The sequence below is a fragment of the Leptonychotes weddellii genome, chromosome 8 (genome assembly GCF_054177405.1).
Source record: "Leptonychotes weddellii isolate Sample4059 chromosome 8, ASM5417740v2, whole genome shotgun sequence".
NCBI lineage: Eukaryota > Metazoa > Chordata > Mammalia > Carnivora > Phocidae > Leptonychotes > Leptonychotes weddellii.
Window position 1 is genome coordinate 11,347,295 of NC_138376.1, and position 17,879 is coordinate 11,365,173.

Below are 17,879 nucleotides of genomic sequence, written 5' to 3' on the forward strand. Positions count from 1 at the left end.
CTCTTTGGTTATATGAAATTAATTTAGCTCTACTGGTAAAAATAGAACTTAATAGCAGTGCTGGGATTGTAGGGCAAATTATGGTTTACTATCATGGCCTTTTTGAAATTACTACATGGATAGGTAATCATGAAGGCTTAATTTAAGCTTCATATATAGGTATCACTCAAGACATGGAAAGAATTTTCCTTTTATTTTTTTCCTCCAAATTTTTATTTAAATTCTAGTTAACATATAGTGTCTCATTGGTTTCAGGAGTAGAATTCAGTGATTCTCATCACAAATGTCCTCTTTAAGGCCCATCACAAATGTCCTCTTTAATGCCCATCACCGAGCTAGCCCATCCCCCACCCACCTTCCCTCCGTCCACCCTCAGTTTGTTCTCTAAGACTCTTTTATGGTTTGCTTCCCTCTTTTTCCCCCTTCCCGTATGTTCATGTTTTGTTTCTTAAATTCCACATGTGAGTGAGATTATATAGTACTTGTCTTTCTCTGACTTATTTCACTTAGCATAATACACTCTAGCTCCACCCACATTGTTGCAAATGGCAAGATTTCATTCTTTTTTTGCAGCTGAGTAATAGCCCACTGTGTGTGTGTGTGTGTGTGTGTGTGTGTGTATGCATGCCACATCTTTTAGAAAGAATTTTTGGAGTAACCAGTTTTCTTACGAATTTTTTGTATCTTGGGTTCTTTAAGGGAATTCACTTATTAAATATTAAATTTAGGACCATTATGCAAGATATATGTGTTCTTATATACTGTGCTACAAATTATGTAGTATGTAGGTTCAGCTATAAATAGTACTTAAATTTATATTGATACAATTCCTACAAAATTAATGACAAGATTAGTAAATTGCTGTGGGTGAATGTGCGTATTTATAAATATGCTATTTTCTGTAGTTTCATCTCTAATTAGTGCTTAAAGTTGTTGTATTAATTGTAATTGCAGCAAGTTCTGTTTCCAAAAAACTTAAAAATGCTTATAACCACATGCACCCACCCCCACCCCCAAAATAAAATAGCGTACCTCCAGATGCTTACCTTTGAGCAAGGTTACTTTTCCCTATAAACCATCAAGAGACATTTTTGAGATGTTTCCTTCTCAGTTTTTATTCCTTTTATTATGTTGATTTTGTGTAAAAAAATTGTTCTTGACTCAAGGCAGAACTGTAAAAGTCAGTCCTGCTTAGATTAGACTTGGCAAAAAATGTTTATCACCATCCAAGTTCAGCTAAATAGGGTCTTGCCAAATAATAGCCAGGACCTTATTAATTCTAACCCACAGACCACTTTTCAAACCATACTTTCTCCCCAATCTTTGTGCCTTTTCTTGCATATTTTCATTCTTACATTCTTGATCCTATTTGCTCTTATATATTTAAATCTTGAATTTGTTTTTTTTTTTCCCCCCTCTTGGCTCCATTCCGTCTGCATCTTTTCTTTCTCCCACCGCATTGCAAACTTGGAATGTGGAGTCAAATTCAATCATATGAAGCCTTACCAGCCAGTATTGTGGTTTTTGCTCTTTGTTATCAACTATGCCTACAAAGGACTGATTAGTAATTGCATTAATTGGGAATCTACGTAAACTTAAAATGTGGACATCTCCACCCAAGGAGAGATCACCAGCTTCTAGGTGGTTGACCACTTTGACCAGTAGTTCATTTTTTCATCTCTGGCAAAGAACAAATTTTGGTAATTAACTACATCTGTACTGTATTTGACAAATTTTGGGTATGTATGATCCTGAAAACTAATTTACTGGCAATTTTTAAAATATTTTGTCTACCAATTATAAATTAACTCCCTTCAAGATTAGAGGGTGGTTTTGCTTTTGTCATTGCTCATAGCCATCATCAGGCCCTAGAAACCCAAGTTAACACTCACCAATGTGCCTTGGAGACCGTTAGCCTCAGTTGGGTCCTCTTCCCCAGAAGGGAGAGAATCCAGCAGTGAAACTTTTACTGAAAACCTGGTGTCTTTTTTTGGTAAGTCAGCTGACTTTAGTCAAGTTGAAGAGAAATACTGAATATTCCTTACTCCTCACTGTAAATATCGGGGAAGAAATTACATCTTTCCCGTCATAGTTAATATCTAAAACTTTTTTTTAAAAAACTTAATTCTGCAAGAATTTCTCTTAACAGTTGAATACCCACTACCCATATTACCTAGTCAGAGTAGCATGCCCACGACAATAATCATTTGCTCAGAAATTCCCATTGCTAGTTAGGTCATTAAGAGCAGTGTAGGCATTGCTAATTTTTAAAGTAATGCAGTTATTTTCCCAACTGAGAAGTTTTTAGAAAATGTCTTGCTAATTGCTATTTCCATGTTTAATCATTTTTCCTCAGAAACCCACAATCTGCCAAAGCAGCCTCCACTTGCCCTAGCAATGGGACAGGCCACACAATGTCTAGGACTGATGGCTCGATCAGGAATCGGATCCTGTGCATTTGCCACAGTTGAAGACTACCTACATTAGCTATGCATTTAAGGAGCTCACATGTATATTGTGGCATATAGTCAACATGGAAGTAGACCGGCTCTGCTGATTTGAAATTTAGATTTTTTTAATTATGTACTGGGGACAGGTTTTTGTCGCTTTACATTGCTTCCTAGTTTACAGCATGATGCAAATGATTTTCTAACTTGGTGTTAGGAGAAATTATTTTCCATCTTTAACCTCTTAGTTGTCTAAGAGTTAAATATTACTGAATTTCAGACGTTCAAATTGATCATCACAAATCCTTTAAAACAATTACCTGAAAGAAACCAAAAAATCCTGCCGCCTTTGTTTGGGGGAGAGGGGGGAAGGAAATGGAACAAGTTGTGTTTGTGTTAGCATGTGGGTGATGTAAACTTCAAATCGGGAGATGCTCCGACCCCCACTCCCATATAAGCATTCAATCAGTGTAACTTGCAAAACGCATAAACATCCGACAGTTTGAATTTATAGTGTTGATGGAAGAAATCATTTTTAATGTGTACTGTAAAACTTGAAATACTCAGGAGCTGAGTGAATACGTTTGTTGCTACTTACAATCCCGACCTGTTAGTCCCAGTAGTTTTGTTTTAACATGGTCTTTTTCAACTTTGTTTCCTGTTTAACTACAGACGACTTCTGTTGTAGACTCACAGTTTAACTGTTGTATTATAACAGTATTACATGTCAACAGTGTGGTTATGACCTTTATTTATATAAAAACCAAATATTTAGTCAATTTACCGTGTCTTAATTTAATCTTTGTACACCTTCCATTTTTAAGTGCTTAAATGAGTACTATATTGCAATAAAAATGTAGTGATATAATTAACCAGCCATTAAAAATTTACTATTACAGATACTAGAGTGTCAATTGAGTTTATATATCAGGTACCTGCACACTTCTAATTAAAATTAGAGCAATTAAAATGAATGGTTTCTACTATAAATCCGAGTTCCACAACCTCAGACTGCCTTCAGTGTATCGGCCTCCCTGGATTAGGGTCAAACCTGACACTGGGGTTGCTGCAGAGAACAGGAAATCTGTTTCTGTAAAAACTCAATATGGCATGTGGCTTGTCCGTAAAATAACCAAGATAACCATATCCTTTGGCTGACTGTTAACTCTGTATGTACACTGAGGCTTCAATTTTCTTTCAGAAGAAATCTTTATTATACTTAGATGTTGCACTCTCTCAGTTACTTCTTTCCTAGTCTGTATTCTATGAAACAAACTCTCACCAAAGCACCAAAACATCTGCAAGATGAAGGCATCTGAGAGCTGCGGCTGAAAACCCCTAGGTGTCTGTTTCTCCTCTCCACGCCCCCCCCTCCCCCCGGCCACTCCTACGGCGCACGCAGCACCCAGCACCGCCGGGTGGGAGACGCACTTTCAATTAAATGCATAAAAGGCTCGTAGAAAGAAAAACAATTCCTTTTAAATTGCGTTTTCTTCTACGTAGTCCTCAAAGACGACAAGGCACCATTGTACTCCAGAAGGATGAAATGGGGGGGGGGGGGCTTCCCCCAAAAGATCTAGGATTTTTGCAATGACCCTTCACAAAACCATTTATAAATGATTTATTAGATTTTCAGAAAAACTAATCCTGTAAACCACATAACTTAAGTACTATACATACAAGTACATACAAGTTCTCATTCTCCATTTAGCTTTACTTCTTAGAAGTTTTCATCTTTCTGACCATCCACCGTCTTTTAAACCTCTTTGCATTTTGTTTTTTCTGGGTTCCTAAAATAGAAAATTTTGTGCAGTAAGAGTATTAGATATAAAATTCCCAAGAAAGAATTCAAAAGTTTTCAAGAGTCTATGAATACCTAAAATTAAGTTTATTAAGTCAGATTGTATAGATGAACGTACATATCACGCTGATCTGTTTTTCAGAAGCAACTTTAACATACTAATGGAGAAGCTATTATAAGCAAAACCTTGATGCTTCATGATTATTTAAGTATTTACTGTCTCCTTAAAAAAGAACATTTTTCGATACATAAAAAACTAAGAGAATAAACTGGATCTTACCCCAAGCATTATTCAGAAACTGGGCTGCAGCCTTTTTCACTGGTAACCTCTTATTTTCAAGAGACAGGAACTTATTTACTAGAAAAGAGAATTATTTATCATTTCTTTGTTTAATTTGCAATAAAAAGTGAGAGAACAGTCTGTAAAGAACTTACCAGTAGTTCTGTTGGTTCCTGGACCATACAAAGAATTCTGTATAAAAGCCTTCGCGGCTTCCTGCCTTGCATCTCTCAGATCTTGATCTTTTAGCCTTAGCGCCAAGTAGCTTTTATTCTGGCTGGTGACCAACACAAAAGGTCAAAATGAGCAAGTCTGATGACGTGTTTACTTTGAAAATAAAAAGCATTTTTCTTACTTCAAAAAGTGAAAAAACCAAAATCCTAAATTTGTATATGCACAGATGATGAATAAAACTAAACCACAGGGCTATTTTACTAGAAATCGATTAACATTTATGTTTTAAGTATGCAAATGTTCTTATGTAAATATCAGAATTGGTTTTCCCACAGAGGATCTAATCTGAAACCACTACTAATTAACATCTTTCTCCACATAAGCCAATACTTTAACTCCCTCCGGTCACCTTTACATTCTACGTGGAAAAAAAAGAAGACCCTTACCCGACAGACTGTACTTTTTGTACCTTTTCTTTAGCATTCTTAGAAACACTTCCTTTTTCATATTCTTCCTTTTTCTTCTGCAAAGTAGCTAAAAAAATTTTATTTCAATTTAGTAATTATGTAGAAATAAAGCAGAAACATTTACTGGAGTTCACTTTAAACATGCACTCATACCAATTTCGATGCAATTTTTATTTGTAAGAAATAGAGAACAGGTCCAAGCTACACTCTCTCAGGGCCGGTAACATTTGGCTGCAAATATCTGCAAATGCACTTGACACTTAACACGAGAAGTTATTTAAATCAGAATAGATCATACCTTCTTTCAGCTTTCCTGATGATTTCTTTATGCTAAGGAAGAACAATAAAAATACTGATTAGTATGGCAGATAGCAAAGATTACTCCACTTACTACACAATTTCATCGGGCTTTATAAATAAGATACCCCCTTTCATTACCACCAACCTCAGTTTTTACTCAGGATCAGTTTTGGAAAGCAAAAGTCCCAACTTTGGAAAGCAAAAGTTGGGAATTGCTACCAGTTCCCAAACTAGTATATAACTAGGATGGAGTATCTTCTCAGAAAGTTGTGAAAGCGTATTAGCAAACTTCAATAACAGATTGCTGTAGTTAAGAGCTGAAGTGAAAGACTTAAGAAAAAAGTGAATTACATAACAGTATTCGAAATACGAAGTGAAAGGTGGTAGGACGGCATCCTTTTATTTAGAGAAATCATAAGGGATCAACTCAGCAGTTCAGGCACAAAAAGGATGGAGAGACAAATGTAATCTGATAAAATACAACAAGATTCCCATACAGAAGCACTTGACAGAAAAGCTATACAAAGGAGAAAGTGATGATGGGATGGGGGGGGAGTAAGAGAAGGAAGAGGTGACATTTGAGCTTGGTTTCTAAAGAGGGAAGGGGGAATATGCCACCAAATGCATCTGAATGTATAATATATTCAGGATTTTAACTTTGGAAAAGTTCTTTTACTGAAAATTTAAGAATCAGCGGCCTAGGTAAAAAATACGAGACTAAACTTCTGAACTTAAAGCATTTAGGAGAGACGCCTCGGTGGCTCAGTCGGTTAAGCGTCTGCCTTCAGCTCAGGTCATGATCCCAGGGTCCTGGGATAGAGCCCCGCGTCTGCCTCCCTGCTCAGCGGGGAGCCTGCTTCTCCCTCTGCCTGCTGCTCCCCCTGCTTGTGCTCCTTCTCTGACAAATAAATAAAAATCTTTATTTAAAAAAAATAAAGCATTTAGGAGAAGCAAGGGGGGCATAAAGAAATTACCCAATATTTAGAAGTCTAAATTTATTACAGTTTGATTTCACGGGATAGATGGGGAAGAGGACAACATTTGCCTTTAACCATCAACAGAGGGCAAAGCTGCTAAATGAATGAAGCGGGAGCAGCCAAGGCAAGTATGGGACAAGAGGAGCTTCAGGAGCCTGTGGACACTGTCTGCTACTCCACTAAATGCTAAGTTTCAAGACTCCCTTTTACTCACCACCATCTACCCTCCCTTAGTATAAGGACAGGAGCACAAGCACCTATTGACTGATACCCTGGAATCAGCCCAGAAGCTAAAGTTAGCTACAGGAATGAACAAAAAGTGGTAAAAGACTGAAAAGTGGAGTTAATTCCCTCCACCTTTCCCACCAAATTCAGATACCTACTGCGTAGCTTTTTAATTTATTACTTCTATTATGTGGACTCAAATAAATGTGTGGACCGGTACGTAATTCATAGACAGGTGTATGTAACAAAGATCCACTACTTACTTAGTCTGTCCAGCTGTAGTTAACTTCTCTAGAATGTTATCTGGAAGGAGTTTTCTTTTCTTAAAGACATTTAAGAATTAATCAGCAGTGAGGTGCATGACAGTATGCCCCGACTTGCTTCTGAAGTTTCTGATTTTAAGGACAGCTTTACTAAAATCTAGACGAATGAATTAGGCTGAGCCCTGCCCCCACGACCTCTAAGCTGTGGGAAGACTGGGCCCACGAAACTCAGAAACTATTCCACATTCTCTGGAAGCACTTGGTGAAGACTGGGAAGGCTGCCCACTGTATCCCAACCCAAAAGTCACAGTTCTACGCTGAGCGCAATTAAGTCCCGTCCACCCGGAGTCCGTTCTCTGTGGCCCATCTGCCAAGCGTTAGACAGCAAAGCACTCATACTCTATGCAGTACAGCCCTCGGTTTACAAAGTACCTCTCGGAATTCTCACAGCAACCCAATTTCGGATAAAGAAACTACCTCCGCGAGACTAAATGACTAGGCTGTCATGGTGAGCTGTCCCAAGTGGGATGAACCCTCCGAATCTCGAATTCACGACTCTTCCCACTCCCGTTTTCAATCGCTGCACAGCAAAGAGCTCGAGCGCCTTTGTTCTCGCTGTTGTCAGAAGGCGTATTAGCGACCTTCCCCCACCCCAGGCTCCCCAGCTGTGGCACCACACAGGGGAACTCCACCCCGGCCCGGTGTTTTAAAGGGGAGACGCCTCCCTACCCTCTAACCTTTTGTTCGATGAACAGCTCCTCCCGTCGCTTCCTCTTCTCCTTCAGGAGCGTTTTATCCCTGAAAGAGGAGAAGTTAGTAAGGGGCGACACGCGCGGGACGGGAAGGGGCGGCTCTCCCGGCCGGCGGCGGGCTCCGAACCTGCGCACCGACTCCCGAACCCGCCGCTCCTCTTCTCGTGCTTCCGCCTGGGCGCTGGCGAAAGTCAGCTCCTCCGGGGCCTCGTCGTCAAACTCGTCGTCCCCTTCCCCGTCTTCTTCCTCCGGCGGCTCCGCGGCCGCGCCGCTGCTGGGCTGCCCGAGCAACAGGCTGTGCTCCGCCGCCTCCTCCTCCTCGGAGGCGGGCTGGCCCTCGTCCACCATCGCCGACTCCGGGATGCGGGACGCGCGCGGCCGAAGCTGCACCATGACCCGCGCAGCGCCCGACCGTCTGGCCTCTGACCCCGAAACAACGCGCAAGCGCAGCGTGACGTGAAGAGCAAGCGACGCGACTTGCGTCGCCCCCTGCAGGTGCAGATGCGGAGACGGCGGTGCGACGGCGGAGGCGCATGCGCATGCGCAGAGCGGGGGGGAAGGGCGTGGCCTAAGGGGAGCCGAGCGTTGGGGTGGGATGGCGGGTGGTTCCTTTTCTCCTGTGGGAGGTTTCCCCGCCTGGGACGCCACGTGCATTTCTCCCCGTCCCGAATAAGCGACCGGAGCTCCCGCAGTGAGAGCAGATCGGGATGGGGCTTGCTTCTAGGAGGGGAGAGCCTCGTAAGAGCTCCTCCGCTGGGAAGCTGACAGCAGGGTTGCCTGGGTCCCCCCCCCCCCAGTCCCGCTGTCACGGGCTGTGCCGTCCAGGGGCCCAGAAACCTGGGACCACAAGTCCCGGTGGCCCTACCTAGCACCGCGATCCACTTGGTCCAGTTAACCTTAAAAAATAAAACTGCCAGTTATTTTACCAGCAAAAAAATGGGTTTACTCAGGAATCGCAGAGTTGCCGGGTAAGCAAGCTGTTGGCAAAACCATAGGCAAGTCCCCCAAACTAAGGAGTGGATTCTCTTTTATCGAGGAGCCGGGAAGCTGGGGGAGGCGGTCATAAAAGTCCATTGGAGTAAACTGGGGATTAGAAATACGGTGGCTTCTCATTGGCTGGGCTGTTGCGGGGGGCGGGGGAGGAGGAAAGCCTTTCTTCCCCCCGCTGGGGTAATAAAGCCCTATCCACCTACCAGGTCTGGTAATAAAGCGGTATTCACCTACCAGGTCCACCGTCTCTTCCTGTTGGATTTGCAGGTAAGGACAAGTGGTAGAGCGTGAGACCTCCCCCTGCCGAACCTCCCGACTCCATTTTAGTGAGATTTCCCTTTATTAATTTTCACATTGGATCCAATTAATCAGTATTTGCGGATTGGGCTCCCTTCACTCCCCGCACCCCAAAGAAGTGGCATTTCCTTCGAAGGGGAAGAACTGTGCCATAGCAACAGGACGTGATGCCTTTCAGTCCTTCTGGCACTGACAGGAACAAGTTGACAGACGCAGGCTTAAATCAGTGCTCAGCACCAAACGTGTGCTTGGCTACCTCAGGCACCATTTCCCAGGTTCCCTCACCACCTGCTCCTGGACTGTCCACGCCTCCGTTCATCACCGACACCACTCCCTAACAGCTTATCATCTGACTACTGCATTAGGATGTAAGCTCTGTGAGAACAGGGTGTTGGCCTGGTGCCCTGCTCTAACCCCAGGAACTTGAACAGTGGCTGGTCCAGCGCAAACCCTGAATCTGTGAAAGAATGACTTCACCATTACTTAGTGAATGCAACCCTAGCGCTGCTTCTATCCCTCCAAACCCCAGGTAGGTTTCATTTCTTGGCATCCACGGCCCTTCCTGATCTCTGTGTTTATCTTCTCCCATCCATTATACAACACAAAATGACTCATCACTCTCTGAACAAACCAAGCTGTTGCCCATTTGCTATGCATTTGTACATGCTGTTTCCGCTGCTGATACTCCTCCATGTGGAACTATTTATATTTCAAAAACTGCCCCCTACTTCCTCCTAAAGGCTTCCAAGCACCTTAACGTTAAACCCATCCCCACTCCGCCCATCTCTAATTGCATCCTCCTCTGCATCTTGCACAGATTTCTTTACTGTAGTTTCCAATCTGTAAAATAGTTCACATGACAGTTGTCCCAACCATTCCGTGACCTCCTTGAGGGTAAGGTCCATATCTTACTGATCATTTTATTTCTAATGTCTATCATAGGGTAGACATTCAGTAAATACTAAATTGAATTAAATATCACATATAGTTTGCATTTTCAAATTTTTCATCTTCTCTAACGAAACCAAAACACGAACAAAAATGGCAAAACACGAAAACCAACCAAAAAAAAAAGCTGCTGGTACCAAAGGCCCAGGATGAGAGGAGTTACAAAGAACAGTTATGAAATATCGGGGCCTTGGTCAGATGGAAATTACAGATTAAAAATACAATCAGACTCGCTCAGACAGTGTGCTGACTTTCATCATTGCTAACACTAGGAAAATGTATGGATTTAACTTTGAGAAGCCCAACAAACCTATTAACAGTGAATGATGGTATTTCAGGTAGAAAAATTGCATTATAAGAGGCCCCCTCTGTGTACATGCCTTGACCCACTCCCGCAAAGTGTGAATCGAGCCCTCAGGAGCCCTACTCCTTGTAAGTTATGAACATCCCTCTTGCTCCTGCAAAGAACCTTTGGGATTTATTAAAAGTTATGACCAAGTTTTATGTGACTGCGTCTTGCCTGCTTCTACAAAAGCCCAGGGTGTAGCATTAAATGTAATTTTGTAAGGGGCTGAGGTAATGTGGCCCAGAGGTGTAATCACCCAGGGAGCTGATCTGATCCAAGGGACCTGCACATATATGACCTCCCTACGCTCTTTACTAAAGGCCACTCCTCCCAGTCAGACCACACAGCAGCCATTCCTAGGGCCCTGGGGGCTGCATTCAGTAGTGAGGCTTGAGCAGAGAGCTCTATTCTTACTACTTGATTCCAAGGTAATATGAGGGTAATTTTTTAAAGTTCGTGGGGAAAAAAAAAAAAAACCACAGACTTCAGAATTCAGTGTCTGGGAAAGCTTGGTGGGGCCCCCACAGGGACCGTAATGCTTCTGTGTTTGTGATATCGATAAATAGTCAGCCATCACATCTCCCTGTCCTCTTTGGCTGCTAAGGAGGCCAGTGCTCAATTTTAGGCAGCTGTGTTTATCCTTGGAGTCCATATATTTGCATCATTTATTTTACTCATCCTGATTTTCTATCTTGATGCTACTTTTCTCTTCCTTCCTTGCATGAGTTCTTGTCGTAAGCTATCCCACACACTGCGAGGTAAGGCAGCCAAACATGGTAAACACTGAACAGGAAAAGCCCCCAACAAAGACATCTCTTGGGGTAAGATCTTTATACAATAAATGACCTACTGTAGAGAGTGATTTTGTTTTCCATCAAAACTTGGCAAAAATCAGAAATACCAAGGTTTTACCCTTCTACTTCTCTGTGTGTCCAGATCGCAACAATTCAATCAGGATAATTACTTTTTTAAAAGATAATCTAATTATAAAATTTTCCCTTTCCAGTAACCAACCAAATACATAAAAGATATCTTATGTTTAAGTCCACACAAAATAAGATGCATTAACTTAACTGTTCTCTGACTTCTTCTAAGAATATTTGCTATTGTTGTTTCTAGGCCCCCATCATTTATCAGGTGGGATTCCAGCCAGGGAATCGGAGGGTATTTTTAGATTTTCCAGTATTTAGCTCACCGTCCCCATGATTGGTTCTCCTCTGTTTGTGGCCTGGTACTTAGACATACTACAATTTCTTCTTTCCCCAGGGCGACTAAGAAACATTTTCAGTTTCATGAGGAGCAAGGGCTTCAGGAAGAGTGGTACCACATGGCCCCTGGAAATGAAACCTGAAATAGGACAAATAAGCAGAGTCAGAAACACGAATGGGCTACTTCAGCAAGTCACACATTTCTTAGTTACATCCAAAGCAAAATCCCAATTCTCACAAATACGGCATTATGAGCTTTGTTCTCCCTTTTTTCATCTAGTTTCTGATAACTCTAGATGTAGACATTTCATTATGGGTTGATCCCGGTGATCAAGGGAATTTTGGGAAAGCAACTGCCTGGAATTTAGGTGCTAAATTTTGTTTAAGGGATAGGGGAGACATAATTGCAAAGTGCATTTTGTGATTGTATAGCCAACCTCATAACTGAAGGTGTGAGTTTTACGAAGTCTGTATACTAATTAAAACACCATTCTCATGGCACGCCTGGGTGGCTCAGTCGTTAAGCATCTGCCTTCGGCTCAGGTCATGGTCCCAGGGTCCTGGGATCGAGCCCTGCATCGGGCTCCCTGCTCGGCGGGAAGCTTGCTTCTCCCTCTCCCACTCCCCCTGCTTGTGTTCCCTCTCTCGCTGTGTCTCTGTCAAATAAGTAAATAAATAATTTTTTAAAAAACCCCAGCATTCTCATGCACTAAGGACACGAGAAAAATAACCTCATGTACCACACAGACCATGAACATTGTAGCTGAGTGAACAGGACTCTCAAGCCAGCTGTTGGACCTTATGACTAACTCTGACGTATAGTCAGAAAGTAGAAACAAGCAAAAAGAGCAAAGAGGAGGGAGAAAGAAGAAAAATTCATTCCTGCTTCCTTCAAGGAAAAATACAACAGGAAGAAAAAAAAAACGCCCATCTCTGAATGCAGGATTCAGAGGATCCTGGAAAAGCAGGATTTTCTAGTGTATTCAGAAGAAAGCCCATTGAGCACAGTTAAAAATGAAAAAGCACATGCTCAAGGTAATTCAATATTCATACTGTTCATCCTTTTTTTAAAAGATTTTATTTATTTATTTGACAGAGACAGTGAGAGAGCCCAAACTGGGGGAGCAGCAGGCAGAGGGAGAAGCAGGGTCCCCGCTGAGCAGGGAGCCCAATGCAGGGCTCGATCTCAGGACCCCGGGATCATGACCTGAGCCGAAGGCAGATGCTTAACCGACTGAGCCACCCAGGCGCCCCCATATTGCTTATTCTTTTTTTTTTTTTTTTTTTTTTTTTAAAGATTTTATTTATTTATTTGAGACAGAGAGAATGAGAGAGAGAGAGCACATGAGAGGGGGAGGGTCAGAGGGAGAAGCAGGCTCCCCGCCGAGCAGGGAGCCCGACGCGGGACTCGATCCCGGGACTCCAGGATCATGACCTGAGCCGAAGGCAGTCGCTTAACCAACTGAGCCACCCAGGCGCCCCATATTGCTTATTCTTGACACAACACAGATCATAAATGCCTGAGACCTCAAATACTCTTCTGTCAGGATAGAGTGCAGCTAACGGACATCCCCAACCAGGTGACATCTCCACTCCTCCTGCCACCAGAAAGCTCCTCACATGCACAGTTACAGCCCCTTGCAGACTTCTCAAAAATTACAGCCCATCACAGAGAACCTTCCGGGAATTCCCATAGCCTCAACTTGCACATGTTCTCCTTCCTAAAAAAGTGACTTTTGAGAATTCCTTTCTACATCCATCCTTCTCCCACTTTGCAAGAGCAAGCTGGTGCCCTCCCCCACCCAAATCTTACCATGATGCCTTATCCCAGAGTGTGAAAACGTCCAAGGGGCCAGATAAAGGGACATTTGAAATGTTGGTGTAGATCTCAGCCAATAAATGGTTTCTAGAGATTGGGTGACAAGGCATCCTTAGGCAATGAAGGGCCATTTCGTTCCTGCTTTCCATAAAACCAAAAGAGGGCCTGGTCTGATAGGACTGTCAACAAACACATCGCTAAATGCGATGCAGAATTACAGTGTGTATTTTAGCATATAACTTGGAAAGAGGTCCAAAATCTGAGTGGCGATGACATAATGAAATTCCTTTCATTCCTGGGGAATTATGTGGCTCACATTCTCAGGACCTACGTCTATAAAAAGCAAAAGCTAAGAATTACAATTGACATTGGAAAGGTGAAATTTAGCTTGGCAGTAACAATCTGGCCTGCCCCCCTTCACATTAGGTAGAATAAGAGACGCTGATGAAGCCAACTGCAAATAGGAAACAATATTTCTTTCCCAGGACGATGCACAAACTATCAGAACAACTCCCTTCTTTGACGACTGCTTTTTTACTCACCAAGGAATTCTGTACTCTAAAATCATAAGCTGTCAGAAACTGCTGTTGGAAATTACAGCGGTAAAGGATAAATGTGCTTGAGGGACCCAAGTCACTTTGCCACTGAGCAGCAACCTTGCTTTCTAACCCTGGGACCGGGCTCCGCACAGGGGTGTCTGAACAGCTTTACCTCTTTACCTTCAGTTTGCGGTCTCCAGGGAAACGGAACCCTGCGTCCACATTTCCAGCCAGACTGCACTCGACTCCCACACAGCCCTGCTTGCTGCTCAGTCTACCAAAAACAGCTTCACTTAAATTTCACCTAAACTCCACCCTCCCTCCAAATCCTATAGTAACTGTACCTTTTCCTTTGTTTGGGGACACGCGCCATGTTCCTCCCACATTTGCAGAGAGCCGGTTAAAGCTGATCTGACTACAGGTTAGTTTCTGGTGACTGCAGGTGGACTGGGCTAGCACAGCGTGAACTCGGGTTTCCTTCCAACACTCAGCCAGGGACACAGGAGCTAATCCGAAAAATTCATGTCCTGTGCATCTATGAAGGGCTGCATTTCCAGTAAGATTTCACTTTTATGGAATTATTAACCAAAATGTATCATTTACTTGTTGCTTTCAACAGCAATACCACAAATTATTGTTAGTGATAGTTCAATATGGAGGCATTTTTTAAGTTTTCAAGAAATTGAAAACAAATGGTTCATACCACATTTTGCTGCAGAAATATAATAAGGGAGTCAACAAAAGATTTTTAAGCATAAAAATATATTACATGAATATAAATTTCTGTGGTGAAAGTAGAATGGAAATACGAGTTCAAGGAGGAAAACAGTGAAGGTTGTTAAAAAGGACTTGTGTATCTACTTTGTAAATACATAATGGTGGGTGTTGAGTGGAGGCAACATTCACACTGGATATATTTAAAACCATGATAATGGCGGTTTTATCCTAAAATGATAGTATTTTATTTCCAATACACTTGGAATCAAATCTTTTTCAACTATTTTGATACAGAATTTTACTTTAAGCTTTGTTTTGTTTTGTTTTTTGACAGACCACAAGTGGACTGAGTAGCAGGTAGAGGGGGAGGGAGAAGCAGGCTCCCCGTTAAACAGGGAGCTCGATGCGGGACTCGATCCCAGGACCCTGGGATCATGACCTGAGCCGAAGGCAGACGCGTAACTGCCTGAGCCACCCAGGCGCCCCTAATACAAAATTTTAGATGTCAAGTTTAAAAGAGGTACGTGAAGAAAAGTGCTTGAAGACTCATGTTGTAGCACCCTGCACCCCCCCCAACACACACACGCCGCCCCCCCGCCCCCCAGCAGCAGGGGGACCGGGACCACTGGGTTTGCTCCGGAATCTGTTCATGCCACTGGTATTGGTTAATGTGATTATCTAATTTGAGAAAAAAATTATGCAATAAACCTTCAAAATACAGTGGTTAAAAGACGGTTGCTCCTAGGAAAATGTGATGTATGCTTTGGAAAGACATGGGAGGTCACTAAAAATAATTCTATTAAATTAGTGTAGGTGGGGGACGCCTGGGTGGCTCAGTTGGTTAAGCAGCTGCCTTCGGCTCAGGTCATGATCCCGGGGTCCTGGGATCGAGCCCCGCATCGGGCCCCCTGCTCAGCGGGGAGCCTGCTTCTCCCTCTCCCACTCCCCCACTCGTGTTTGCTCCCTCTCTTTCTCTGACAAATAAATAAAATCTTTTAAAAATAAATAAATTAGTATAGGTGGGAAAGACTAGGGGGAAGGTTGCTTCACAAATTTCTTTTCATAAGTTCTTGTTGCACTTTAAAAAAGAAAAAAAAGTAGAAAAATATCCAAACCAGAGGTCGTAATCCAGTGTTTTCCCAGGCTCCCAGATGATAAGAGTCACCTGGGCCACTTGTCAAATATACAAACAGTCCTCCTCACGCCCTGGAAATTCTGACTCAGGAAGTCTAGACTAGCGCTGTGGGATCTGATTTTTTTTTTTTTTTTTTTTTTTTTTGGCTGTCTGTTTTGTTTTACAAAATAAGGGCTGGGGTGATCTTTATCTTCAGGGGCATCTAGGGAACACTGGGAGGATGAGGAGCAGAATCAGCAGGTCCCGACTTACAGAAAAGGCCTTCAGCTCTATCAAACAAAGCAAAACAAAATAAATGAATGCAGTTTTGCTATAAACAAACATATTTTAAATAAATAAAATTAAATATTTTTAAGTATCTTTAAGTATATTTTGCTAAGGCATCTATGTGTCCTTTTAAAATTATTCTGACTTTACATGACTTTTTGATGAACAGACTAACCAAGAGCCCAGCTGCATGAGCCAAGAGTAGGGCCCTTACTACCCAGCCATGACAGCTCACCCGGGCATCGGACTTCCTACCAACTGCAGTCATCCGTAAATTAAAAGTAAATTCTTGGGGTGCCTGAGTGGCTCAGTCGGTTAAGCGTCTGCCTTCAGCTCAGGTCATGATCCCGGGGTCCTGGGATCGGGCCCCATGTCGGCTCCCTGCTCAGCAGGAAGCCTGCTTCTCCCTCTGCCTCTCCCCCTGCTCGTGCTCTCTCTCTATCTCTGTCTCTAATAAATAAATAAAATCTTTAAAAAAAAACCTAAAAGTAAACTCTACACTCTTGATGAGCAAATACATAATTAAAGCAATCTATAAAACCATTTCTAGCTAACTCCTTCGATTTATAAACTCCATTGACAGTTGGCTTTCTTGGGGGCACTTCTTCCCGTGCAGAAACGTGTTACCTCCCAACCTTACTGACCGCCTCTTCTGGGACGTCCCCCCCACCCCTCCACTCTGGCCACACTGACCTCCAGTGCTGTCCCTCCCACCTCCCAGGCGTGCATGGCTTGCAGCCTCCACTCCAGGCAGTCCTGTGTCTGGAACGCCCTTAGCCAGACAATTTCCTTAGCTAACTCCGTCCCCTCCTGCAAGCCTGCTCAGACATCTCAGTGAGGCTTGCCCTGACTACCCAGCTGAATCCTGCAACCCGTCCACTCCCCTTCAGCTCTACCTTTGCTTTTTGCCACAGCCTGCTGCCCCCCTTCTTGCCTGCTATACCATTTGCACGTTTATTATGCTTCCTGTTTACTGTTTGCCTCCACCACTAGAATGTCATCTTCACATGGCAGATTTTTTGGTTTACCGATATGTCCTATCCTGAGCACCTAGAACAGTGTACTTAGTACCTAGTACCTAGTAGGTACTTAGCAGATATCTGTGGACTTCAACTGAATTCCAAAGTTTAGAAAATTTCAAAGATGGTAGTCAGGGGGACACAGAAGGCCCAACGTGTTGGAAGGCCCTTCACACCATCTCTCAGGCGAGCACAAATCCCATTTCTGTCTCAGCAAATGCACAGACCCTCATGTGCCGAGGACCTCGGGGGTTGAATAACAGTCAAAACCTTGAAGCCCAATCGGAAAATACCTAGGGTCTACTCTAACCGTAATGGCTTGGCAGAACTCATCGGAGACAACCATCGGGGATAGGGAAAATGACAAAAACAAAACCGGAACTAATTAACACCTTGAAAATATTAATACATTTCAGTGGGAGGCAAATTCTGTGACTTCGTCTCTAAATTAGAATTGGGGCAAGGAATCTAAACAACTTGAGCAAGGTCTCAGATGTCCTGTGAGAGCCAAGTTTAAAGTGTAGGCAGCATCCTGCTCCCTGTTTAGGTAAAAGGAAATTAGGTTAAAAGGACGTATTATCCCAGTTTTCGTTTCTCTCGTTAACCTAGAGCAGCTGTTGGCCAACTTTTTTCTGTAAAGAGCCAGAGAACATATTTTAGGCTTTGCAGGCCAGACGGTGTCTGTTGCAATGACTCAGTTGTGTTGTTGTAGGTGCAAAAGCAGCCGTGGACAATACAGAAACACATGGCCGTGGCTGAGTTCCAATAAAACTTTATTTACAAATACAGACGCTGGGTGAATTTGGCCTACAGGAAGCAGTTTGCTGAGCCCCGACCTAGCATAGAATTCAACCCAAATCTATCATGCATGAGATATAAGAGAAAATTCTTCCCTTGTTAGACCGTGT

At 42.9% G+C, this 17,879-nt stretch overlaps 3 protein-coding genes across 5 annotated transcripts in view; 1 reads left to right on the forward strand and 2 right to left on the reverse strand.

Annotated features, from left to right (window-relative positions):
* Positions 1-3,315, forward strand: part of RANBP9 (RAN binding protein 9) — a 66,050-nt gene extending 62,735 nt beyond the window's left edge. Inside the window, exon 11 of the mRNA XM_081827527.1 lies at positions 2,357-3,315. Within this exon, the coding sequence (XP_081683653.1) occupies positions 2,357-2,487 (131 nt within the window). The 3' untranslated portion in view covers positions 2,488-3,315. The remainder of the gene's footprint in view (positions 1-2,356) is intronic.
* A 737-nt stretch (positions 3,316-4,052) lies between these two features.
* NOL7 (nucleolar protein 7) lies at positions 4,053-8,130 on the reverse strand. Its single transcript, XM_006746862.3, has 8 exons — positions 7,814-8,130; positions 7,672-7,732; positions 6,935-6,993; positions 5,468-5,499; positions 5,149-5,236; positions 4,684-4,805; positions 4,529-4,606; positions 4,053-4,237 (listed from the first exon to the last, which is right to left on the reverse strand). The coding sequence occupies exons 1-8, from the start codon at positions 8,077-8,079 to the stop codon at positions 4,161-4,163; spliced, it is 783 nt and encodes a 260-aa protein (XP_006746925.1). The 5' UTR covers positions 8,080-8,130; the 3' UTR covers positions 4,053-4,160.
* Positions 8,131-9,868: 1,738 nt separating this feature from the next.
* Positions 9,869-17,879, reverse strand: part of SIRT5 (sirtuin 5) — a 28,331-nt gene continuing 20,320 nt past the window's right edge. For all 3 annotated transcript variants that reach the window (XM_081827656.1, XM_081827658.1, XM_081827657.1), the window contains one exon: positions 9,869-11,614. In XM_081827656.1, the coding sequence (XP_081683782.1) occupies positions 11,539-11,614 (76 nt within the window). In that variant the 3' untranslated portion in view covers positions 9,869-11,538. The remainder of the gene's footprint in view (positions 11,615-17,879) is intronic.

Bases quoted from the DNA above. Each gene is read 5' to 3' on its own strand.
- NOL7 (XM_006746862.3), bottom strand. From the start codon at position 8,079: ATGGTGCAGCTTCGGCCGCGCGCGTCCCGCATCCCGGAGTCGGCGATG. The intron at 7,733-7,813 runs GTTCGGAGCCCG...CTCCTCTTTCAG, and splicing joins GTTCGGGAGTCGGTGCGCAG to GGATAAAACGCTCCTGAAGG. The intron at 5,500-6,934 runs GTAAGTAGTGGA...GTTCTTCCTTAG, and splicing joins ACTACAGCTGGACAGACTAA to CATAAAGAAATCATCAGGAA.